The 25,806-nt window shown below is 40.7% G+C and overlaps 1 protein-coding gene across 8 annotated transcripts in view; it reads left to right on the plus strand.

The window, feature by feature from the left end:
* MCTP1 (multiple C2 and transmembrane domain containing 1) overlaps positions 1-25,806 on the plus strand; it is a gene marked incomplete at its 3' end in the record, with an annotated part of 198,899 nt that overhangs the window by 39,300 nt on the left and 133,793 nt on the right. For 7 of the 8 annotated variants that reach the window (XM_081212357.1, XM_081212354.1, XM_081212355.1 and 4 more), the window contains exon 2: positions 13,073-13,187. In XM_081212357.1, coding sequence (XP_081068483.1) covers positions 13,073-13,187 — 115 coding nt within the window. Of the gene's footprint in view, positions 1-4,396; positions 4,553-13,072; positions 13,188-25,806 lie in introns of those variants that run through there. The other variant, XM_081212358.1, reaches the window with a different exon arrangement.

Genomic DNA, 25,806 nt, shown 5'->3' on the forward strand with positions numbered 1-25,806 from the left:
AATATTTTGCAGGAATCTCAGTGCCACAGAAATATTAAAATTGTGTGTAAATTCTTCAGAAAAGTTCAAAAGTATTCAATGCTAGTCATACTCATTGTACACCAATTTAAATTAATTAGTGTGTTCAACTTCAGTTCATTAATTTCAGTGTATCTACTCTAAGTAGAAATTAGTTGGATACAATCCTCAGTTGGCAAAAGTAATCTCTTCTTCTTTTAAACAGTCTGCAGGCGTGTAGTTCTTACTTGGGTCTACTTCTGCTGTATTCCATCCTTGGCACACAAAACAGAGAAGTGACTGTTCCGGTTTGAAGCATTCACATAAGTGGCATGTTGGGCATGTTGCCATGTTGCCACAGTCTTCCTGATTCTCTGTTCTCTTCCTGTCCCCACCCCTTTCTCTTCATTCTAGACTCAACCGCCTAATGGCACAACTCGTTTTTGGCTGAAGCAGTTGCCTTAATAATAGATGGAATGTCATTGTTTCATTTTAAAATGATAAACAGTCTTTTGAGAGAAGATTAAGCACTGAAGCTGATTTATATTATTTACATTGCCCTTTTTCATGTCTGTGAAGCCTAGCATTTGGGTCATACTTGACTTGATAGTACATCCTTTTTCTTCTTTCTGATGCAGTGACATAGACATCATCAAGCCACCATTTCCGTCCCATAAATTTGGAGTACTGCAGTGGGGCAGGGTGGATGGAGAAAGTGTATTTCAGCAATTGTTCAGGTGACAGCAGTTCTGAGTGAGGAGTAGAATTCTAATTAATAATTCAGTTTTGTAAATAATTTTGCTTTTTCGGGATGGAAGTACCACTATAGGAAAAATCATATTGGGCCATGTTCAGCTAAATCATTGTGCTAGCAGAAGCTAGTGCAGCTATTCCCAGTAGTGCAATGGGACTACAGTGCCCTCCCCAAATCCCTCTGGAAGGGATTTGGGTTGGGAGAAACCCTAGAACCTTGTTCAGGGGAAGGAAAGGAGAAATTGTTCCATCGAGCAAGCAGAAATGTTTGCACTGATGGAACAGTGTTCTCCGTACTATGAATATAAACCACAGAGTTTTTGTTTCGGTGAGTGTTTCAACACCAGAGTTGGAGTAAAGTTAGGCTTTTTCAGATTGGTGCGTTTCTCTCTCTCTCTCTCCCTCCCTCCCTCCCTCCCTCCCTCCCTCCCTCTCCCTCCCTCCCTCTCCCCCCCACCCTGTAAAAGATTGCTGTCTCTTTGCATGTTGTTGTCTAGACTTGCATGCACAAGACAGGGTTTTCTCAACTATGGAAGTCTGTCCCAGCAAGACTCCTTCTTTGCAGGCCTTTAAGTGAACAGCAGAGGCTTATTTATTTCAGGTGCCTTGTGGGTGGGGTTTAAAATATTATTTTGCCCCAAAAGATTTTTTTGTAGTGTAGTTGAAACATAATGTCAGGCAACTGGTAACAGGAACAGTCTTTATTATCTCATTACAGAATGACATTTTGTGTGTGTAGCCAGGGTTTTTTTTAGTGAGAACTTATGAGAATTCTCATTGCCATTATAAAAGAACAAGGGAGGCGTTCATGGTGAGTTTTGGCACCTCTTTATCTAGAAAAAATAGCACTATGTGCAACTTTTGCTGGTTCACTAAGCAAGCCTCTACAGAAGCTCAAGAGGGACAAGGTACAGTGGTACCTTGGTTTGCATACGTCTTGGTTTGCATATGTTTTGCATTACAAACACGTCAAACTTGGAAGTGCGTGTCCCAGTATGCAACCTTTTTTTGGATTGCAACCCAATTTTTTTGGATTACGAAGAAATTTTTTTGGGAGGCCGCATTGCGAAAGCATGCTTTGGGTTACAACCTGTTTTGGTTTACAAATGGACCTCTTGAATGGATTATGGTTGTAAACCAAGGTACCATTGTAGAACTGAAAAATACAGAAACCCTCCTAGTGGTTGTTTTCATCATGGCACCTCACATAACTGGCTTCTTAAGGCATTGCTGATTTTACGTATAGTTAAAGCTATGGTTTTCCCAGTAGTGATGTATGGAAATGAGAGCTGGACCATAAAGAAGGCTGATTGCCGAAGAATTGATGCTTTTGAATTATGGTGCCGGAGGAGACTCTTGAGAGTCCCATGGACTGCAAGAAGATCAAACCTATCCATTCTGAAGGAAATCAGCCCTGAGTGGTCACTGGAAGGACAGATCCTGAAGCTGAGGCTCCAATACTTTGGCCACCTCATGAGAAGAGAAGACTCCCTGGATGTTTCCTGATGTTGGGAAGGATGGAGGGCACAAGGAGAAGGGGACAATAGAGGATGAGATGGTTGGATAGTGTTATCGAAGCTACCAGCATGACTTTGACCAAACTGCGGGAGGCAGTGGAAGACCGGAGTTCCTGGCGTGCTCTGGTCCATGGGGTCATGAAGAGTCAGACACGACTAAACGACTAAACAATAACAACAAATGCTGATGTAGTTATTTTTCATGATAGTTGGGTTTATGACTTTTGTGTTTTTGTATTGTATCCTGTGTGCAATTTGTTTATTTTTTGTGTTTTAAATATCTATTGGGAAGGTAGTCAACCTAACAAGTTGCTTTATGAATCTTAAGCATTCATACCCTTATTTGTACCGAAAGCAGCCTGGTGCATTTTTATCACGTCGTCAATCAACAATTCTGCTGATGCTGTTTTAGAAGACTGAAATCAAGAACTAGCATTGCCTGTAATGGGTGGTCAGTCTGTGGAGTGGGTGCCACAAATGGTAGGTGTTGGTCAGTGGATTTTTTCTTGGTGTACTCAAGGGTACAGCAATTCACCCCCCCCAAAAAAAATGTTTGAAGTGTGGCACTTACTGTAACAACCTCATGCTGAGTACCAGTACCTTTTTTATTTTTTATTTTAAAAAACACTGGTCTTGGTGCAGACATAGGTTTATGCAGACTTAAAAGAGAGAGTTCCATGACAGAGGAGCAGAAGTAGGAAGATGTCTGCTTTCACTATTACCATAGTTGATAGAAATATTACATCTGCACCAGGTCTGAAAGATGGAAAGGTGGAGAAACCTTTTAATGGAGAAACCTTAGATTGCCTTGCATTCCTCTAAAAAGAGATGCATTCATGAACTTTTTTCTAGAATGTATATAATTTTACCTTGCTCTTCAACCTTAAAATGGGTAGTTCATACAGTTTTCTTTATCACTACCATTCTGGTAATTACTGGTTGGCAACTTAACACTGCCAGAAAAGGGAACACAGATTTGCATAAAACTTGCATATGTTAACTTGCATGTATAGCTGCAAATTTAGAAATCACTGTATTTTAAATACGTACTATATTTCTGCCACCATACTGTGGAAGACTAAGGGCCAGGTGACCTGGGGATCTATGTGCCTGTATGGACTGCAATCTGGGTGCTAATTGTGGATGGGTAACTTCAAGACACCTGTTCTCCCTTCCTATTGGGTATTCATCTTTAAACCAGACTTGAATTGGATGACACTTCAAATAGGGGGCAGTCCTCTGTAAATTGGAAAACAGGGATTTCCTGGGTAATTAGTCTGCAGTGGTAATTAGCTTGCCATCTTTTGAATCAGATCCTCTGTGTTTTAGCCATATAATTTTAGTGCATGTTAGGAATAAACCAGTGTGCTGTTACTCACCATGAAGTTGTTATAGTAAGTGCCATACTTTTAACAACTGGGGGGCGGGGGAGCCTCTTGGGCTTGCTGATCGGAATGTCAGCGGTTCAAATCCACTCGACGGTGGCAAGCTCCCATTGCTCTGTCCTAGCTTCTGCCAACCTAGCAGTTCGAAAGCACACTAGTGCAAGTAGATAAATAGGTACCGCTGCGGCGGGAAGGTAAACAGCATTTCCATGCGCTCAGGCTTCCATCACGGTATTCTGTTGTGCCAAAAGCAGTTTAGTCATGCTGGCCACATGACCCAGAAAGCTGTCTGTGGACAAACGCCGGCTCCCTCTGCCTGGAAAGCAAGACGAGTGCCGCATCCCATAGTCACCTTTGCCTGGGCTGTCCCCAGAAAAAAGCACTGGCTTAAACCATTATTTTTGAGATCTAATAACATAAGTAAAGTAACAGGCTATATGTGTTAATGGTAGGATATGCTGTGTCTTGTGACTTCTGCCTGTTGAATATTTATGTGAATATTAAGCATTTTGAAAAGTAATATTGTGTTTTTGCCCACTTGTTGAAAACATCCAACAAAACTGGTCAGCATCTCATGTTCAGTGTTTGGAGACGCTAAAAGATGTAGTACAGTGAGATGGGAGATTAGATTCGTGAGTCATATCCTTTTAAAGCTGTGAAGCAACTGTATTCACACTCTATGGTTTCCTTTTACAGTCCCTCCCAGTGACTGCAGTTCAGAGCAGCATGCTGTGTGCTAAGAAGTCACTGCTGCTAGATGGAGGCAAACAGTATCGTTGGGGGATAACCCATTTATAGGAGTAATTTTAAGTGTTGATGGATGCATGTTGAAGCCCAAACATCATTGTTTGATTCTCCAAACTGAAAACAGGGAACATGCTGCCATTTGAGAACAATAAGGTAATTTTTCCTTTCCCTCCCTCTTACTTTAATCTGTTGCTAGTGATTCTAATAAGGCTATATTTAGGGATTAAATGGGTACATTTTATGTGTTCTTGGTTGTTTTTTTTAAAGTAATTATAAGAACAAAAGACTTAAAGGTGCTACATCTGTGGAAAAATTATAACCATGTAAATGTTTTCATAGTTATTAAGCCTCTTAAGAGAACCACGTGAAACCTATTTTCTACTATATATGTTTTTTAGAGCTTTTCAGTACTGCGTCTGGCTTCAAATGTATTGATTTAAAAGATTGTCAGTTTAGATTATTTGCACAGAGATGTAAGAGTTCCTGCTGCTATAAAATAGTGATACTTCAAATCATATCTCATCTGTATTTGCTGAGAGTTGAAATCACTAGGATGATTATTATTTAAATGCATCTAAGGCTGCAGTCCTATATCACACTTAGCCTGGAAATAAGCCCTATTGGTATGGCTTTCTTCTGAATAGACATGTGCAGATTATATGAAGTTGCTAGCAGGTATCGTTAGTATGCATTTAAGATACTAAGTCTTTTATTGAGCGGATTACTAGCAGTGCTGAAACAAAACAAGCTTCTCAGATGTCTACAGTTTACTTGCAAAATCTAAACATATGCTACTGACTACTGAATAGGCAACAGGAGAATTCGAGTGTTTTTTTTAAGGTGTATACAAACTTAGCTGCTGGATGTTTTTAAAATATTTTTGCTAGTTTGACTTTCTAATACCGTAGACCTAAGATTACTAAGATTTTTGGTTTTGGAAGATATTAGTAGAATTCAGCTAAGCATGCCTGCATATAAGTAGGTTTGAAGAAGAGAAGGATGCATCCCTTTAATGAAGCTTTATTCTGAAATATAGCAATGACAGAATAATCATACTAATTTTCTAGATGAATCAGATATAGTGAATTTACAGCTCTGACTGCTTGCCTTTTAAAAAATCATTGCCAATTAAAAAATAATGTTTCTGAATTTATCTTGACTTGATCAGTAACCTAGAAACTAGAAGTAGCTATCAGATTGGGGTAATAATTCTGAGACTGTTCTAAACTCAGCTTTGTTTGGGCATTCAGGATTCCTTTATGGCTCTGATGCAGTTAAACACATGCAAAGGATTGTGTATATGGCCAAATTCTGTTTTCTTGTGTTGAAGTGTGATTAAAGTATGGGGTGGGTGTGAATTAAACAGCTCATTGCTTTGACAAAGCTCATCAAGAGCTCAGCTGTTCACATGGATCATGCATCATTGGTTTGGGGCTTGAGTGCCATTAAACTGATAATGTGATAATATCATCTGTACAGTAGTAAGGATTGCTATGATAACAGCCTCAGTTGCGACATTTTGTACATTCTACTGGTATGGGAACTTCTTGCTGTATATTGTTTTTTGACCCAAGTCACCCTCATTGTAAGATTATCAAATGAACTATCAAACAATACAACTTAAGGAAGAGCAGAATGTATCAGGAAACAAAGAGTGAGCAACAGCAAAGGGAGAAGTAATGTCTTCCCACATATTAGTTTCTAATAATAATATCCATAGTGGATTTAGGAAATAATTAGTGAAACTTTATACAGTGGGTACTGACTGTGCTTTATAGACCTTTGATCTCCTTCATGTTAGTTTCTGCTAGAATGGAAGTAGCTAGGAAGTGGAGGACAGCAAAGGCTTTAACCTATGAATCTTGGTTTTCACAGCTATGACATTTTACCATGGCAGGGGAAAAAAGACTTTTAAAATAAACTTAGTGAAGGGTACAGCAAAGGCAACAGACTATCGTACTGTTTGGAACATGTTTGTAATGTATGTTGCAGGATAATCATGCTTCAATATCCACGTCAGCTGCATTTCTTAAACTTTGGGATTGTGATTAATATTTTCCAGTAAGTGATAGCAACTGAAAGAGATACTGATTAAGTGTCATTTTAATTCTCAAGTCTTCCCATTTGAATGGTGGTAGTCCTCCCTGCTCGCCAGTCTATCTAGGTGAACTTGAGGTGGGGGAATGTATGTTACTATTGTTAGTTTCTACTTATCAATATTGAACTAACGTCTCTTTTTTTGCATCATTGACCTATGCATGCTCACTGCATTATCCACCTTGGACAATCAGCAGGTACTTCTACATCTCCACTTAATACTCTGCTTTTATACTTCTAATTAAAACAAGTATTACAAATATTTGATAAAGTGATGCCCCTGAAATTTCTCAGTACTGGGAAAACACAACATAGATGAGGATATGATGGAGTAGAAGGACAGGTACCTGCAATCTGGGGGCCTGGCATCAATTTTTATATTAGCCGCCTTGGTTGTCTGCTTCACAGAAGGGGCAAATGGGGAACAGAAGTTATTAAAACCTGACGAAAAGGGGCTTAATCACTAAAGCCTTCTGTAAAGCCATTCTGAGCTCCTGGAATAGAATATACCAGGGGTGGGGAATCCTTGGTCCTCTAGATGTTTTTGTACCACAACTTCCACCCTCCCTGATTATTCAGGGTTTGGCCACACTTCCGCTTGCCTAGAAAGTATAGGTCCAAGAAGTTTCCCACTTGCCATGTGCTTTATAGGCACAGATCCAAGTGGTATTTTGTTTGTCTCCGGGAAAACCTACTGTTTACTGCCAAATCGAAACAAATGCCAATCGACGTTTGTTCTGATTCAGCACTAAACAGCAGATTTTCCCTAGGTGAAAGTGTTGGGACAAGCAGAAGTGTAAATGAACACCCACAGTTGGAGTCCAGTAACATCTGAGAGCCACAAATTACTGGCATTGCTCCCCCCCCCCCATTTTTCAAACTTCTATCCAGAACTGTGACTGTGTAGCTGAAGTGCAAATGTTGCTGAACTGTTTATGCAAGTTGCATCCATGAGTCAAGTATGGTAAGAGATCGCTTTATGTTGCTGCTACAAGGCCCCAGCAAACAATACCAGGAAGTGCCATACCACTGCATGTTTGTCAAATAGCAGTCTGCAACAGATGTTCTGGCCAGCATGACAATATTATCAGATTGAATGATCACATTTTTGCTGTAGCTGATAAGTCTTTGGTTACGCATTTGTTTCTGATCAGTTGACCCAGCAGAACTGTGCCTCTGGTGAGCTCGAATTTAACTCCACTTCCAGTCAAACAAGGAGGAAAAATAAAATATGGTTTCAGAGCACTGTGTAATATGTGCTGGTCTGACTGGCCCTGCAATGTGCTATGGTTTTGCTAAGTGGTTGAGCTCATTTTTAATTTTTTTAAAAAAGATTCCTGCACTGGTAAAGAAAAAATAATTAAACTGATATTGGAAGATTGTAATAGCGGCTGGAATAGCACAGCCATTTGCTGCAAGCCTGTTTTCAAATGCACAAATTTTGTGAATGAGGGAAAAACAGCAGTCCAACTATAATCTTAATCCCCTTGATGTTGATGACTGGAGGAGGTTGAGATGACATATTGGTGCTCCTCTGCTGGCCATTACAAGTGGAGAGGAACAGTTTCTTGGTGAATACCCAGCTCCACCCAGGTGTCTAGAAGACTAAAAGGCCCACCACTTTGTGTTGTGTTGAATCAACCACTTTCTTCTTTCCCAACCTTAATAGTTGCTCTGTCCCTTCTCCACTCCTCGCCTAATTAATGTTGAACTTGAATGTGCCCTTAATTGTAATAGACACTCTTTATTTTCTATGATCAAGCAGTTTAGATCAGGGACGGCTAGTCCCTGGCTCTCTCAACTACCACGAGCCCAGCTAGCATGGCTGGTTATCAGGGATGATGGGGATTATAGTCCAACAACATCTGCAGGACCTGAACTACTTAAGTTGCCTTCCACATCACATGACATAATATAATTTTTGCTTGGCCAGAATTTTTGAACTGGCCAAATGTTATTTTTGACTGCTCCTCACCCCCCTTTTAAAAAAAGAGCCCTACTGACTTGTTCATGCATATTGTGAGGGATGCGGACCATGTGGATAACCAAGATATGGTTAATGCATCCTTGTGTGAGAGAATAATCCACTGCCTTGAATGAGTCCCATGTTCATCATTTTAGTTTGGTACTGTGGTGTGTATAGTTCAAACCTCATACCTCTGGAATAAATTTTAATTTGAATGTATTTTTGAAATTATATTTTTAATAAGAATTAAAAATTTCAAGAAGTATTTTTAGATCATTGAAATGAGTGGGAGGAATAGCATCACCATGTTTGGAAAATGATATTGAAAACTGGACCTAGCCAGTCTGTGCTGTAAGTATACAATGATACCTTGTTGAACTATTAATGGACAGCCTGAACAAAATACAGGAATTCAACGTTTAAATCAGTAGAAAATGTGACATAAACCTTGGTTATCTATCAAGTGTAGAATTGCTTAATAATCATTAAAATTCATTTTATAAAAATATATATAATTTATAGCAAGACTATAACAAAGTAAAGTTGCTTCTGAATGTGAATCCAGAAATTATATTCAAGTAATCAAAGTAGTCTTATAAACTCTGGTATTGTGAATTTTTAAAAAATCCATGCAAAATACATTTGTAGCTTCCTGGATCTGAAGACCCTTCTAGGTGTGACTTGAGTAATTTGTACAGTACACCTAATTTGCTTGACTGGGAGTTAATTCTTCTTCTTCTTGGATATTTTGTGCTACCCCTCACTTCCCATCCCAGCCTTAGGCCTGGAGCTGGAGAGGGAAGCCAAGGGTTTTGTCCTCACCTTGCTCTAGGTTTAGGAAGTTCAGTGTGAGATCAAAATCAGGGCTCCACCCTTTGGAAGAAGGACATTGTCCTGGTAATCACACATTTTGGTTGGCTGCTAAAGCCAGCTAAAGTCAATGTACCCTCTATAAGAGACCTTAAATGGTACAATTAATATTTGTATAGAATTTTGGAGTGCTCAGAGTACTTGCTGAAATGGTTTATAAACTTCAGCAGATGTTTCGGTGGATTCTTTTTATTGTTGATCTGCTGCAAAACTGCAATATAATGTTGAATATGTCTAATGATATGTTGGCTGTGTACCATTACTACTTTTGATATGCAATTTATATATGTAATTCTCACAATGCTATGAAACAAAAAAGTCAAGACTACCTTATGTCATTTTATATTACAATGTTGTTTCTAATTCCCTCCTGTAATGATAACAACTTGTAAACAACAGCATTTATTACTGCAAGGTACATAGCTAGCAGGCAGTGGATCAGACATACGTTTCCTGGCTAGCATGTTGATTGCTGTTGTCACCAAGGTAGTCATACTTATATATAAACTTGGCACATCATTTGAAAGCTGGATGGTGAACAGAAATCAGAGTTTTAGTACATACAGTATTTTAAAAAAAATCTACTTTTATCTTGTCTAACCAGATTTTTATAAATATATACATATAGAAGTTCAATGAAGTAGTGTTTTAATTTTAAATGCCATTTTCATCTAATGAGTACTGACCAACTGAATAGCCTGGTCGAGACGTAATGTTAAACTTTGGTTTAGTGTTTCTGATACTGGCCTTGGGTTTGCAAGCTCCCCTCCTCTCTGGCATAGCTGACAGAAGGAACTGGGAGCGCTTGTTTTAAAATTAAATTGAGTTTTTTCATGTCCAATCCAAAGGAACTCTAATTGGTTTAGCCTATGACTGGTGAGCAAGCCGAGGTAATTTTAACCTGGGTTCTTTCCCCTTTGCAAAGTTAGCAGATGAATTAACTTGCTGTGCCGAGTGGTAGTATATCTGACCATGCTTTGTTGTCTCCATACGAAAACTGTGATTGCATTCAGATGTAAACCATACTTTGTTGTTATGAGAAAAAACTTAGAGGTCTAGCTCACACACTTCAATCCACCTCTCCTCTGGTGCAGCCACGGAAATTTCTGCTTCAGTTTTTTAGATTAATTGCTGTTGCCTGAACCCTAATATGTGGTTCAGATAACTACTGTAGTGGAAACAAACCAGCCTCACAGATTATGTTCTGAAGTTGGTTGGCTTCCATTAAACATAGCTAACCACAGCTTTTCAGAGGTTGCATGACAAAAAGTAAACTTTAGTTACTTTAAGACGGAAGTGAATGATTCTGCACTGGAGAAGAAGGGCGGAGGAGCAAACGTCTTAAGCTCAAGACACTCTCTGTGGCTTCTTCATGTAATGTCTAATCAGTAGTTTGGTATAACAACCAAATCAGCCCACATTGTACTGAAGCAGCAAACTTAAGGTCAGAGGCTTAGAGTTCTATACTTTTTCAGGGTGTCTTAATGCGTGCAAAAAATTATGTTGCTACTATGTTCTACTTCTACTATGATCCACAACCTAGACTTTTTTTTTACTGCTGTTTGTCCAAGCGCTCCAGCAGACTACAGGCTTAGTGGTGTTACGGAAAAATCTAGGTGCGAGGCTGCTCAGTCACCCAGCTCGTTGGGCAGAGCCCACGGGTCTCTGCAGAATAAAGGAAGGAGTCCAGCCACCAACTGGAGCAAATAACTGTAGACCAAAGTTTACTGCGCAACAGGTTCAAAGAGGAATTTTGAACCCCGAGGATGGGGTGACAAGGACTTTTAAAAGTTCCTGTCTTATCCCAGCATACAGTTCATTAAGCATCATTGCTACATCGTTGCTACATCAGAAAAGGGGAGGGTTATACATTATTAACATAGGACGAATGTGTTGGGGCAACAGGATATGTATTGGGAAGTACATTCTAAGCACCTACTACAAAGGGACAATAGAACTTTGATTTGCAAGCCCAGAGGAAGAGTGCAAGTCTGGAGGAGTGCCTTTGCCCAGCGATTGATACCTATGAGTACCTTCCTGTGAGTACGTGACCTCCTGCTGGAGGGATTATGGCGGGGACCTAGTGGTTTCCAAGTCCTTGGCCAATGAAGCAAATTGGCAGTGGAATGAAGGAGACTGGCAAAGGAGTTGATTTTATATGATTTTTAAAACTAGAGAACTTTCCTGAGCTGTCAAGTTGAAAGTATACATTTATCCATAATATTTGTAACATGTAACAACTTTAAAGATGTCCCCCCCCCCATAATTTCCATAACAGTGAAGATTCTACTAGATCAGGTATCGTCAGCCTTTTCAGATTCAGGACCTATTTTTATCCCAAACATGCATTTGGGGAACCATTTCTTAATATTTTAACATATATTTGCATATGGTGTTCCTGTTGCAATCTACCTTGGATCAGGCAGCAATCACTAGTAGGTTCTGTTCCAATCTTAAAGATTAGTGTGAGCAACAGTGTTGTTAAACTACTCAGATATGAACAACAGAATAAAATAACTAAATATAGGAAATAGCTGGTTGGGGCACTCCTGTAACTCTTTCATTCTTTGCTTTGAAAATAAAGGAGGTGTTGCAAAAAGGGATAAACATAATTACTTAAATCTACCCACATCACAAAATTCTTCAGGTCTTAAATTAATGATTTGGCTCCTTAGGTATATTGCTAACTTTAAGTAGAAGTATTTATGAATATGAAACATCCATGACATATTAAGAGCAGGAGTAACCAAAAGGGTGCCCCCAAGACAATGTTGCACTCTTATCAAGCAATGGTCAGGGATGATGGGAGTTGTGGTCCTGCAACATCTGGAGGAAGCCATATTGGCTGCGTCTGTCTTTGAGTTTGAACCTTGGGAAGAGGAAAGCACTTCAGGTGGGTGGTTTCTATGTCTGGAAGTTTGGTCAGTTAGTTGCCTGTTCTGGACTCCCTCTGAAAAAGCCAATTAGTAGTTTGGGGGTGCTCCCAGAGGTTCAGGTTGCTTCAGTGGCTAGGAGTACCTTTTGCCACCTATGTTTGGTATGCCATCTACAGGCATTCAGGACAGGGATAAGCCTTTCCATGGTAATTCATGTGTTAGTAATCTCAATACTAGATTATTGCAATGCACATGTAAGTGAAGCAGCCCCTGGGCCTTGTTTGAAAGCTACAGCTGGTACAAAATGCTGAAACTAGAGCACTGGTGGGAGCAGTCTATCATCAGCACATAGTGCCAGTGCTTAAAAGTTTGCACTGGCAGCCATACACTATAGGGCTAAGTTAAAGGTTCTCGTATTCATTTACAAGGGTCCATGATACCCTAAGGACCACTCAGTGCTTTATATCACTTCCTAGTCATTTTTAGTGGTCCCCCATGGCTCAGACACATGGCCCATATTCACCAGGATGTGTGTGTTCAGTATTGTTGACCTAATTCTGTGGAATTCCCTTTTGATTGGGCTCAGCCAGGCCCTCTTCCGGTTGACCTTCCGGTGCTTGGTGAAGATCTTTTTTTAGTTCAGCAGGCATCTTATGAGGGTTCCCCCTCCCTGATCTTATGTTTCATTTTAACTGACTTTATGGTGTATGAGAAATCCCTTTTGTACACTGCTTAGAAACTGCAGTATTGCTACATAACTTATTAAGATGAATAATAAATAGTTACATGAATACATAACTTTGCAAAACGGCAAATCAGATTAATAACGTTGGACATCACGTATGTATTTTCTTTGTTCTTTAGAGAGTCAATCCTACTGGAACTAGTAATGCAGAATTGTCTCTGGCTGAACCCGGAATGTACCAGTTGGACATTACGTTAAAAAGAGGTCATAATCTAGCAGCTCGTGATCGAAGAGGTAAGAATATGTTGATCAAACACTGTTTTTACATAAAACACTCTGCAGAGGCTGGAAAGGTTAACCTACCTTGGTTAAATTTTATACATTTTTATTTTAATATTTGTGCACTGAACATGCTACGCTTGTAACAATCTCCAGCGGAGAAGCTTTGTTGGTCTGTTGCACCAAAACCAACAAAAAGCCTTGTAATATCTTAAAGTGCACCTTAGCCTATGATGAAGCAGCTCCTTATTTATTTATTTCATGCAATTTCCATTTGAGTGTTACAAAATTTCCCTGGAAGCAGTTTACAAAAAAAGATAAAACGATAAAGCTATCAATAAGAATTAGCAACAACAGTTTACAACTTTCAAAAAGTTAAAATAACAATAGACTACAGATTAAAACTTGAAGCAACTGTCTAAAAATCTGGGTAGGCTTGTCAACTAATACATTTTTAGCAGGTACTAAGAAGGCCTAGTAGGGACGCGGGTGGCGCTGTGGGTCAAAGCCTCAGCACCTAGGGCTTGCCGATCGAAAGGTCGGCGGTTCGAATCCCCGCGTCGGGGTGCGCTCCTGCTGCTCGGTCCCAGCGCCTGCCAACCTAGCAGTTTGAAAACACCCCCTGGTGCAAGTAGATAAAGAGGGACCGCTTACCAGCGGGAAGGTAAACGGCGTTCCGTGTGCTGCGCTGGCTCGCCAGATGCAGCTTTGTCACGCTGGCCACGTGACCCGGACGTGTCTCCGGACAGCACTGGCCCCCGGCCTCTTGAGTGAGATGGGCGCACAACCCCAGAGTCTGTCAAGGCTGGCCCGTACGGGCAGGGGTACCTTTACCTTTTTAAGAAGGCCTAGTATTGATAGGCAGGGAATTCCAAAGTATTGGTGCTGCCACATGGAAAGATTGAGTTCTTGCAAATGCGGAACAGGTATTATTTGGCACGTGTAACAGTTCCCCACAATTATGTAAAGGCTTCTACTTGCATTCAAACTAATTAGGTTGAATCAAAAGCGCCTCGTTTTCTGACAAATGGAGGGCATTTTTGAATCCAACCTTGTATGTTGAAGGCTCTGTGATGATGGAAACCTTTGGTTATATGAAACAATGAAAAGACATATACAGGTTAATAATCAGGATTGCTCTCTGTTGAAATTTAAATATGAACTAAATTTAAATTCTGGAATTTATAGGAAGATTTGATACTGTACTTTCAGATATAGGCTGAATAGGCACTGGGAAGAAGCTAGCTCACCACAGAAAATATTAGCCCCTTTTAGATGGTCCTGAGTAGTATTTATTTTGCTGCGTCAATTTATTACTTGAATTTAGGCCAAAAAGGTTAGGCATCCTTGCATTTACCACTTCAGGATTTTTTTTTATGGTCTTGTTTGCATTTGATTATATATAGTAATATGACTCTTGCATTGCTGTCTTACTTTGAAATCATCTTTCTTTGGAATAACATCCCCCTTCTGTCTTGACTCTACACCAGCCTGCGCTATCTCTCCCTCCTCCTGCACCTTTTCTTCATTCTCTGATCCGGTAGCTTCTCCTGCCTCTGACTTTCATCTCCTGGCTGTTAAAGGCTCCCCCAGATCACTGATCCCTCCTTCCAAGTCAGACTCCAGCTCTGCCTGTCCTGGTGCCCAGTCATCAGCATCCAGTATCCTCAGTGTCTAGCCAGACCCTGATGCTCTGACGCTTGCTTGCTAGCTATTCTGCCACCATCACCACCTGGAGTAAGTTAAAAGTGCTCCTCACCTGGGTGCCGGAAATGTAACTGGAAAGTGATGGAGTGAGGTGGTGTGCCAAGACTGAAAGCTTCAAATGGTATTTGCTTGACTCTCCTACTTGGCATTGAGTACCACTGTGAAGTTGGGAAGAAATTGCTGCTTTGAGTCTTACTTCTGGATTTTATTATTAATAACATCTGTCTTGAAACCACAGTAGCCCTCTGAATTGCTATTAAAATGGAAAAGCTATTAATGTTTGTCACTGTAGCCTTGGATTTTCCGAATGTCACAGGCATGCAAAACATTACTTGTGAATATGTAAAATCTTATGTAAAGAACTCCTTGAACAAAAACAGTAAATCTCCTTTGAGTGGTAGTTAGATAATCCCGGTGCTCTAGGTTTCATTTGCTTCAGAGATAATGCTTTGGGCATATAATGAGGAATAATTCAATGTGATAGTCTAGTCATTGTAATAAGCTTAACACATTCTGAATCACTTTTTATCTGTATTGCAGCAAATAACAAATTGCCTCAAATAGATTTATTGCTGACCCTCATTGAGTGGCACTGAAAGCATTATTTTATGAATGCTGAAAAGGCAGTGCTTTGCTCTTTTTAATGCATAACCACAGAACAGGGCCTGCCAGACTGCCTAGTAAATGAAAACACTTTTATACTATGCAGTGTGTGTGTGTGTAAATAAAAGCAGTGTTTAGATCTGAGCTGTGGGACTGAGTGTTAATTTTAGAGTGGTGTCGAGTTGCAGCTCGGCATCCAGGGAAAAATCAGTCTCACACCAAGATAGGTTCCGAAATATGGCTGCTCCTAGGGCTAATATGGCTGCTCCTAGGGCTAATGCAGCACAGCTTTTTTTGTGTGAAATCAGAAAGATACAAAATACAAGCCAAGCAATTTGTTCTAGCCAGCAGATAAGAACATGCGCACTAGACCGTGCGAGCGATCAGGCTATGTTAGTTGACCAATCATGTAGGACAGCACGAGCTGTTCACGCGCTGTTCATGCTCCAAGGATGCTTCTGGCTATGAGATCACCCTGCAACAATAAGAACTTTGCTCATGCTCTCATGTACAAGCAATCATTTTCCCACATGTCCCCTTTTCTTGTTTATATTATTAGAGGAAAAGAGGGACCATTAGTCCAAATCATACACTTCATTGCCTAAGCGTCTACACTTTGCAACATAAATTCCTCTTGTAACCCCTGTGGTGGGCCGTGGTCGGTACCACCATGCAGTGCATTGGGAAATCAAAGAGGGTATGCATTGAATGCAACAACACACCATAATGAAGCCAGCAATACATGCAATTACAATCAATAATATTTTTCTTAACCATAATCCATTAGGCAACCAAGAAAACAACCACTCCCATGGATCAAAACCTTCAGGTGGATTCAAAGGATTATGGGCTATCATTTGTTCCATATAATCAATAGTAGCAGAGATATTGGTCGATTGATCGGTTATATACATACAGCAATGAGAATGAATTAAGGCACAAATTCCACCTTTAGAAGCAAGGATCACATCTAAAGCATAACGATGTTGAAGAACTACATTTCTTATTTCTGACATTTCTTTGTTAATCATTTTTAAAGCCAAGATGGTGGAATTGAACAAATTTTCTGTCCAGTTTGCCAATTTATGTAAATCACGGTAATTCATGGCTGCACCTAAAGAAGGCAGAAGAGACCTAGAAATAGCTGTCCCTGTATATTGAGAAATAGGTGATTGTACTTCCCTTCTGTTACGCAAACGGACCGCTGGGAGCTTATCTATTTTATACACCAAGGGTACTACTATACCTAACGTGCAGGTACCAGAAAAGGCAGAGGGGATTTCTTTGTAGGCATCTGTGCCACAAAATAACCATAAATCAGATTGAAGCAAACATGTAGTTCTGCTGCTCTTTCTCATCCAGTCGAACCAAACATAAAAGTCTCTACACGCAGCTTGTTGTTCATAGGTCATGTAGGTTGTGACATTATTAATTAAGACCTTTGGCCTACCACTCATGGTTGTAACATTAAGAAAACAAGAAGATCCATTAACATACTCATATGTCCAATTACAATATGGATAATGACCTAAAAAATTTTTGCTATTATGATTAAAACGAAAACAATAAGGAGCGTATTCTACAAGCGATAGAAATACAGGAGGTAAACTTATGCGATTGTCCTTCATATTATTACTAATCTTATATGAAGCATTTATAGGAATACCATGTAATAAAATGCCAGATCTTTTTGATTGAGGAGGGATATGCATACACATCCAACAATCAGAAAGGTTAAGCATAGAAGCAAAATGATTAATGTCTCTAACGTAAGTATTGTTAGTCCAGATCTGATGATAAGGTTCAGGCCTCCTGGCCTTCTGCAAAAGAGCAGCACGACGAAAGCGGCGTTTCACAAAGTTCACGGAGAGGCTCCACCCGTGTGAAGTGGAATTGTGGGGCCACTCAGGACGATGCCATATTGGTTGCTTGGGGGGGCAATAAGGGTGAGACTGGTAAATTATTCCAATAGCTGTTTCCGAGCAACCTGCGTGATATTTCGTGGCTCGATTATTGGCATGTAAAAACCATAATCCAGAAGAAGCCACACAGCCATTTCTGCAGATACAGGAGCCCATTTGCTGTGAATAGGCCTCATGTACTGCTCCGTGCACTGCTGAGCCAAAAATCCAAGCCCAACGAAACGTGGTGACACAGATGGGATGGTCGCTATTGGGGGGCAAAACCCAAGCGATGCCGGTCTGGCGAGGGCATCCTTCAAAGCCAGGTTCATTTCCCAAACAAGAGGCGGCAAAACTGTAACGATAAGTGGTAGAAACGGTGGCTTCCCAGGGGGAAGGGGGGCCAACGCGATAGGGTTGAAGATGGCCTTTCAACGTGCCAGGAAACACTGGAACAGCTGTGGAAGGTGACTTCATCCAGGGCACATCAATATGGCGATGTCTCCAACTGCAATGTGGGTTGAGGTCAGGTGAGAGGTCATCACCGGCAAACAGCGTAAAATACGGTTTCAAGGCGCTGGTGTCTCCTTGGGCGAAGACGAGGCAACAGAAGAGCGCCAAGGTCGAACGCAGCGGGCTGGAACCCATCGGGGAACTCCGTCTACGTCAATTGCCGCAAATCCTCGACCCCAGGAAATCAAGGAAGTTGGACCCTTCCACTGTGGATCTGGAAGCAACCTGTAAGACACTAAAGGGCGTTGCAATACTTCTTCCTTCCGGAAATGAAGTTCAGCAGGCGTAAAATCCTTATTGTGGGGATACAAGAGATGATTTAGAGTAAATAATACTTGATGTACAGCATTAGGTATTTCATTTTTTTTTTTTTTATAAAATTTTTATTAGTTTTACAACATTTTTGAGAAAAACAGACAAACATTAAAAATGACAAACATACACGTATAGTTTCAAACATATTTTCATAAACCTCCTTTCTAGGACTTCCCCATACCCCCCCTCTCTGCATCCCAATGTCCATAATTCAACTAGCAACTCCCAGTTATTACTTTCCAATCTCTATCATCTTAGTCCTCTCTTACACTCTAACCTTATGTCCCTGTACCCCTTTGTTTCTGGAAACTACGACATTTTAACATTCATTAAGTTTATAGTAGTCCTTAAGATAGCTTTTAAATTTTCTCCATTCTTCTTCTACCGTCTCTTTTCGTTGGTCACGGATTCTGCCTGTCATCTCGGCCAATGTCATGTAGTCCATCACTTTCATCTGCCATTCTTCCAAAGTGGGTAGGTCCTGTGTCTTCCAATACTTTGCGATGAGTATTCTTGCTGCTGTTGTGGCATACATGAAAAAAGCTCTATCTTTCTTTGTCACCAATTGGCCGACAATGCCCAAGAGGAAGGCCTCTGGTTTTTTAGAAAAGGTACATTTAAGCACCTTTTTCATTTCATTATAGATCATTTCCCAGAAGGCCTTAATCTTCGGGCATGTCCACCAAAGGTGATAAAAAGTACCTTCAGTCTCTTTACACTTCCAACATTTGTTATCGGGCAAATGATAGATTTTTGCCAGCTTGACTGGGGTCATGTACCACCTGTATACCATTTTCATAATGTTTTCCTTTAAGGCATTACATGCCGTAAATTTTATACCGGTGTTCCATAACCATTCCCAGTCAGCTGACATAATGTTATGTCCAACATCCTGAGCCCACTTAATCATAGCCGATTTAACTGTTTCATCCTGTGTGTTCCATTTCAACAACAAGTTGTACATTCTAGATAAATTCTTAGTATTGGGTTCTAACAATTCGGTTTCTAATTTTGATTTTTCCACCTGGAAGCCGACTTTCCTGTCCTGTTTAAAAAATTCCATTATTTGACGATATTGGAACCAATTTTCCACTTTATGCTTCAATTTCTCCTGACTTTGTAATTTAAACTTATCTCCATCCTGTTCTAAAATTTCCCAATACTTCGGCCATCCGACCTCCATATTGAGTTTTTTCACTGCATTAGCCTCCACTGGTGACACCCATCTAGGGGTTTTGTTTTCCAATAGATCTTTATATCTTATCCAAACATTAAACAATGCTTTTCTGACAATGTGATTTTTGAAGACACTGTTAACTTTATCATACCAAAGATATGCATGCCAACCAAAAGCGTTATTGAAACCTTCCAGATCCAAGATGTCTGTATTCTCGAGGAGCATCCATTCTTTGAGCCAGCAAAAAGCTGCTGCCTCATAATACAATTTTAGGTCCGGCAGGGCAAAGCCCCCTCTTTCTTTAGCATCTGTCAATATTTTAAATTTAATTCGGGGCTTTTTGCCCTGCCAGACAAATTTCGAGATATCTTTGTGCCACCTCTTAAAACATTCCATCTTATCAATAATCTGCAAGGTCTGAAACAAAAATAGCATTCTAGGCAATACATTCATTTTAATTACTGCAATTCGGCCTAGCATTGACAGTTTCAAATTTGACCATATTTCTAAATCTTTTTTAATTTCTGACCAACATTTTTCATAATTGTCCTTATACAAATTCTGATTCTTGGATGTTAGATAAACCCCTAGATATTTGACCTTCTTGGCCACAGTCAAACCTGTTTCCTCTTGAAATTTCTCCTTTTCCATATCTGTTAGGTTTTTCCCTAAAACTTTGGTTTTTAGCTTGTTCAACTTAAATCCAGCTACCTGGCCAAACTGTTGTATTATTTCTAATACCTTTTTCGTGCTAGTGTTTGGCTCTTGCAAAGTCAATACTAAGTCATCTGCGAACGCTCTTAACTTGTAATGTTTAGCTCCGACCTGCACACCTTTAACCTGCTGGTCATTTCTTATCATATTCAGCAACACCTCCAGAACTGAAATAAAGAGTAATGGGGAAATCGGGCACCCCTGTCGTGTTCCTTTTTCTATCTTAAGTTCCTCAGTCACAACATTATTTACAATCAGTTTGGCTTTTTGTTCAGAGTATATTGCAGCCATACCATTCTCAAAACCCCGGCCTACCCCCATCCTATGAAGGTTCTTCTTCATAAAACTCCAAGAAATATTGTCGAAGGCTTTCTCCGCGTCCACAAAGATCAATACTGCTTTAGTGTTTATATTCACCTCTAGCTTTTCCAGAATGTCTATAACATTCCTTACATTGTCTGCCAGGTGTCTTTTAGGGAGAAAGCCTGCTTGGTCCTTATGAATCATCTCCATCAAAACTCTTTTGAGTCTTTTTGCCAAAATGTCTGCAAAAATTTTGTAATCCACATTGAGCAATGATATTGGGCGGTAGTTCTTGAGTTGGGTCTTTTCAGTCTCTGACTTTGGTATGAGTGAAATATATGCCTCTTTCCACGATTCAGGTGCCCTTTTTCCTTCAAGGATCTCATTACAAACTTCTCTTAATGGTTGAATCAACCATTCCTTCAGCGATTTGTAGTATCTAGAAGTCAGTCCATCTGGTCCCGGAGATTTACCCAGTTGCATATTCTGAATGGCAGCCTCTATCTCTTGTTCTGAGATTCTCTGGTTCAGGTCCATCTTACTTTGCTGAGAGATGTTTTGTAATCCATATCTTCCAAGGAATTTGTCTATATCTTCTTCATTTTGCGGGCCTTGAGTGTAGAGTTTTTTGAAATAACTTAAAAAGCAATTTCTGATTTCATTGGGTTTAGATATGTTCTTTCCATCCACCTCTAGGCTTGTAACTGTATTTAGTTTCTGCCTTTTCTTCAATTGCCATGCCAAAAGTTCACCACATTTATTTGCTGATTCAAAAGTTTTTTGCTTCATTTGCTTTATCTTCCATTCAATCTCTTGGTTCATCAATTCCATATATTGAGTTTGATATAACTTGATCTCTCTTAAAATGTCCTGAGACTTTGGTTTTGTTCTTAATTTCCTCTCTCCTTCCTTTATCATTTCCAAGATCTTCTCTTTTTTCTCATTTTGTTTTTTCCTCTTTATTGAATTTTGTTGAATCAAAAATCCTCTCATAACCGCTTTACTTGCATCCCAGATCACTCTTTTCTCCACGTCGGTCCTCAAATTTATTTCAAAGTAGTCTTTTAGGGTCTTTTGGGCCTTCGTGAGAATCTCCTTATCTCGAAAGAGGGTGTCATTCATTCTCCATCTAAATTGACCAGTTATTGTGAGTTTCATCTCCATCTTCACGGCGTTATGGTCGGAGCAAGTTTTTGGGCAGATTTCCACTTTCTTAATCTTTGGAGCCAGTCCACTAGTAACCCAGATTTGGTCAATTCTGGTCCAGGTCATCATTGCTTGGGAGAAAAAGGTTCCCTCTCTCTCCAGAGGGTTCCTTGTTCTCCAGATGTCTATCAAGTCCATGTTTTCTGTCATTTCGAAAAAAGTCTTAGGGAGTCTCCCTTCTTTAGTGACTGTTAGTCTTTGTGCCTTGTCCATATTAGTGGAGACCACGCCATTCATGTCTCCCATGATTATCATATTGTAATCCAAATAGTCCGTCAAAGTTTCATGAAGTCTCTTAAAGAAGTCAGATTTGCCTTCATTTGGTGCATAAATTCCAACAACTAAGAATTTTTCTCCTTGTACTTGTATCTCCACAGCCAGATATCTCCCTTGTTCATCTTTGAATATCATTTTTGGAGCCCATTTCTCCTTCACATATATTACAACTCCTCTCTTCTTAACTTTGTCTGATGAAATAAATTCTTGTCCTAGCCTTTTATTTGAAAGTAATCTCCTGTGGGCTCTGGTTATGTGAGTTTCTTGTAAGCATATCAAGTCCAATTGTTCTTTATTCAATATATGAAATACTTGTCTTCTCTTCAAAGGCCCATTGAGCCCATTACAATTCCAACTAAGGAATTGCAGAGCCATCTTGTTATTTTCTTAAGGCTCCTCCAACAGCTCCAAGTTGTTGCTCTTCTTCTGATGGTGGTGGTTTTTGTCCAAACGAGAGATTCAGGATGTCCAGTGCTCTCCTCTGTTCTGCAAGTACGTCCACAGTCCCCTTCTGTAAATCCTCCTGGTATCTTGCCAAAAATTTGTCTTTATCTTGAATTGTCTTTATTTTCACTTTCTTTGCCTTGAAGTCAAATGACAGTCCTTGTGGAAACTCCCACCTAAATCGAATAGTGTTCTTCTTTAGCAAGAGAACCAAGTCCTTGTAAAAGTTTCTTAAATCCAAAATGTATTTTGGGATGTCTTTAAAGATCTGTACAGCTGAATTTCCAATTTGCAGGGCCTTTTCAAAGTGTAATCCTAATATTTTGTCTCTTTCCTCCTTGGATCTGAGTGTAATCAAGCAGTCTCTCGGTGTCTTTCTATCTTGCTTTTTACCCAATCTGAAGGCAGTCGTAATTTTAAATTCGTCTTCCTCAAGGTCCCAACAATCCGCAAACTCCCGTGTCAAGTATTCCACAAGGCTGTCTCTTTCGTTCTCCGGAATCAGTCTTAATTTTAAATTTCTCTCTTTCCTCTGTAACTCCCACAAGGCCAAAGTTGCATCATGCTCATAGACCTTCTTGGCAAGCGGCTCTAACTTCTCCTGTGTCTCTCCGGCAGTGGCTTTGGCCTCCTCGGCAATTTGGCGCGTGGTGGCGTTCTCCTCTACCAATCTATTTATAGATTCTGTATTCTGGTTTAATCTTGCTGATATTTCTGTTAATTTTTGTGTGTTCTCTGAAGTCTGTTTTGTCAAAGACTCCAGGGTTTGGTTTATCTTGAGCAGGGCCTCTGTCACAGCTTCCATAGAAACGGCTGCTCCTTTGTCTTGACCTGTTGTTCCTGCTGATCCGGCTGTTGCGCCTGAGATTGAGCCTCTTTTCTTTGCCTGTTGCAGCTGCAACTGTTGTTGTTGCTGTTGTTGCTTGATCTTGGCTCTTGTGACTATCTCTTCTTGTGGGCCACTCATGTCAAGGTCAATTCCCACGGGATTTGTTCTCCCTTGGAAAATTCCACTGTCTTAAGCCGTGCCAAACTTTACTTTATCCTCTAGAGGGAGCAAATCAAAATGGCCATAGAGCGAAATTTCCAAGTACCAAAACAAAGGAGACAATCCAAAAAGTAAGAAAAAGGGAGATTAACGCAGTCAAAGTCAATGTTACTAAATACTTGTAACTTCAAATTGCCACAGTTGCCCAATTTATACTGTTTCTTCTTATAATATGCAATAGTCAGGCAGTGTGGAAACTTTGTATCAAAGTATCACTTCACAGGGAAAAGTCAGTTCAGTGTACTAAGAAGGCAGACCGTTTCGTACTTTCAAGCAAATGAGACCGCAGAGGTTTTTTTCCTCCAAATAAGTCATGCAGTTAATGGTCAGATTCGCCTCCCCTCTGCCCTGCTTGCTAGAGGGGAGATCAAAGGTTTAAATGTCCGGTTTAGCTGATCAAAGGACGGATTTAAACGGATGCAGGTTTAGAGCTCCGTTGCTTTCACTTTCATGCAGTCGGGGGGAGGCAGACTTCCTTTGTTTAAATCTCCCCCGTTTTTAGCCCAATTTTTAAAATTGAAAGAGTCCCGGTTATTTTTCAGTTCTTACTCACGGGGAATCAGTCCGAATTTCTTTTCAGGAAGGAATCGGCGCTCTCCGCTTATGGCGACGCGGCTTCACTTCGCAGGCTGGGTAGCGACTCTCAGCACCGCGCTCACTCCCGATGTCGATCCGTAGCCTTTAAAAAGGCTCTTTCACGGTACCGGGGGGCGCGAAGGTGCCCACCGAGTCTCCTTGTTCTCAGGCTTCAGCGCCTGGGATTTTAGGGGTCCCCCGCTTGCCGTAGCGGGTAAGACCCGAACTTGCGAAGCAGTCCTTCTCCGGAGCTCGGAGCTAGGACCGCCATTAAGCGCTGGCACCGACCGGAAGTCTCCAGGACGCCTATGTCCTCAGCATTAGGTATTTCAGATACAGTAGGCGATCGACCTCCCAATTGCTTGTTGAGAAGGGTCTTAAAGGTCAAATGAGAACGCTCGACTATCGCTTGCCCTGTAGAATTGAAAGGAATGCCATGAGTCAACCTTATATCCCACAAAGAACAAAAATCAGAAAAGGCCTGAGAAATGTACGCAGGGCCATTGTCAGTTTTTAAGGTATGGGGTTTTCCCATGACAGCAAAACAGCGCATCAAATGTTGAATAACATGTCGAGTGGTCTCTCCTTTAAGAGGAGAGGCCCAGATATAGCCAGAGGCAGTGTCCACAGTGAGATGTACCCTAGAAAATGGAGCCAAAGAAGGCGTGTGGGTGACATCCATTTGCCAGATTGCCAGAGGATGCAGGCCTCTAGGGTTGACTGCATCAAAAGGAATGACTGTGGGAGATTTAGCGCATACCGCGCACTGTGACACAATGTCTCGAGCTTGAGAAATGGGCAACGAAAAAGATTTTGCCAGAACTTTAGCATTCTGATGAAATACAGAATGACTTTCAAATGGGTCTGAAAACAATGAAAAAATACCATTCTTCAAAGCATGGTCTGCCCGGGCATTACCTTCTGCCAAATACCCAGGGTGGCCAGTGTGAGATCTGAGATGGGCTACATAAAACTGACAAGTTCTAGCTTGTACCAAGTTCTGCAAAGTGGAAAACAATGTAAACAAATTTTTGTCAATAGCGGGAGTGATATAAGACAATGGTAAGACATTCAAAAGATTATATACATATTGAGAATCCACAATGAGATTGAAAGGGATATTAGCAAACTGTTGAAATGCCAAAATTACAGCTGCCAATTCAGCACGTTGTGCTGAGGACTGCTCAGTAGTATATAAACTTTTCCATCCCCCCTCCTCTTCCCACACCACCACCCCTCTGGATTTGTTACCATCAGTGAACACAGTAAGGGCGGAGGGTAAGGGTAAGGGGGACAAAGCAGTTTGTAAGACATAACGTAGCCCTGTAAGGAAAGACAAACGAGGGTCTTTAGGAGGATTGTGAAAGATATTTCCCAAGAAATCAGCAAAAGCTATTTGGGTAGAAACGGCTGTCATCATCAGATGTTGAAATTCTTCCTGTGAGAAGGGCAGGTACACTGACTGTAAGTCCATTCCAGAGAGGGCAAGGGCTCGATGTCGGCCCTTAGCAACAAGGTCCATGACGCTGTTGGGTGTAGCATACACGTTCCGAGGAGGAGTATGAGGCAAGTGAAGCCACTCCACAATAGACACAGTCCCAGGTTTTTGGCCTGTGGTGTACAATATAGCTGTTGGAAGGAGCGGGGTGGCAAATACTGCAAGTGATAATTGCGCCATGGAAAGAGAAGGAATCCTGTCCACCATACATCTGCGGAGATGGTTGTTCACAGTGGTTAGAGCCTTTTCCATTGCAGAGGTGACTGTGATCTTGTCTGCTGGATCCTTATGTCCTTTAAGGGCAGAAAATAGTGGAGACAAAGTAGAGGTGGGCAGGTCCAAATAACTCTTTA

Source organism: Podarcis bocagei, assembly GCF_964188305.1.
Source record: "Podarcis bocagei genome assembly, chromosome: 11".
Lineage (NCBI taxonomy): Eukaryota > Metazoa > Chordata > Lepidosauria > Squamata > Lacertidae > Podarcis > Podarcis bocagei.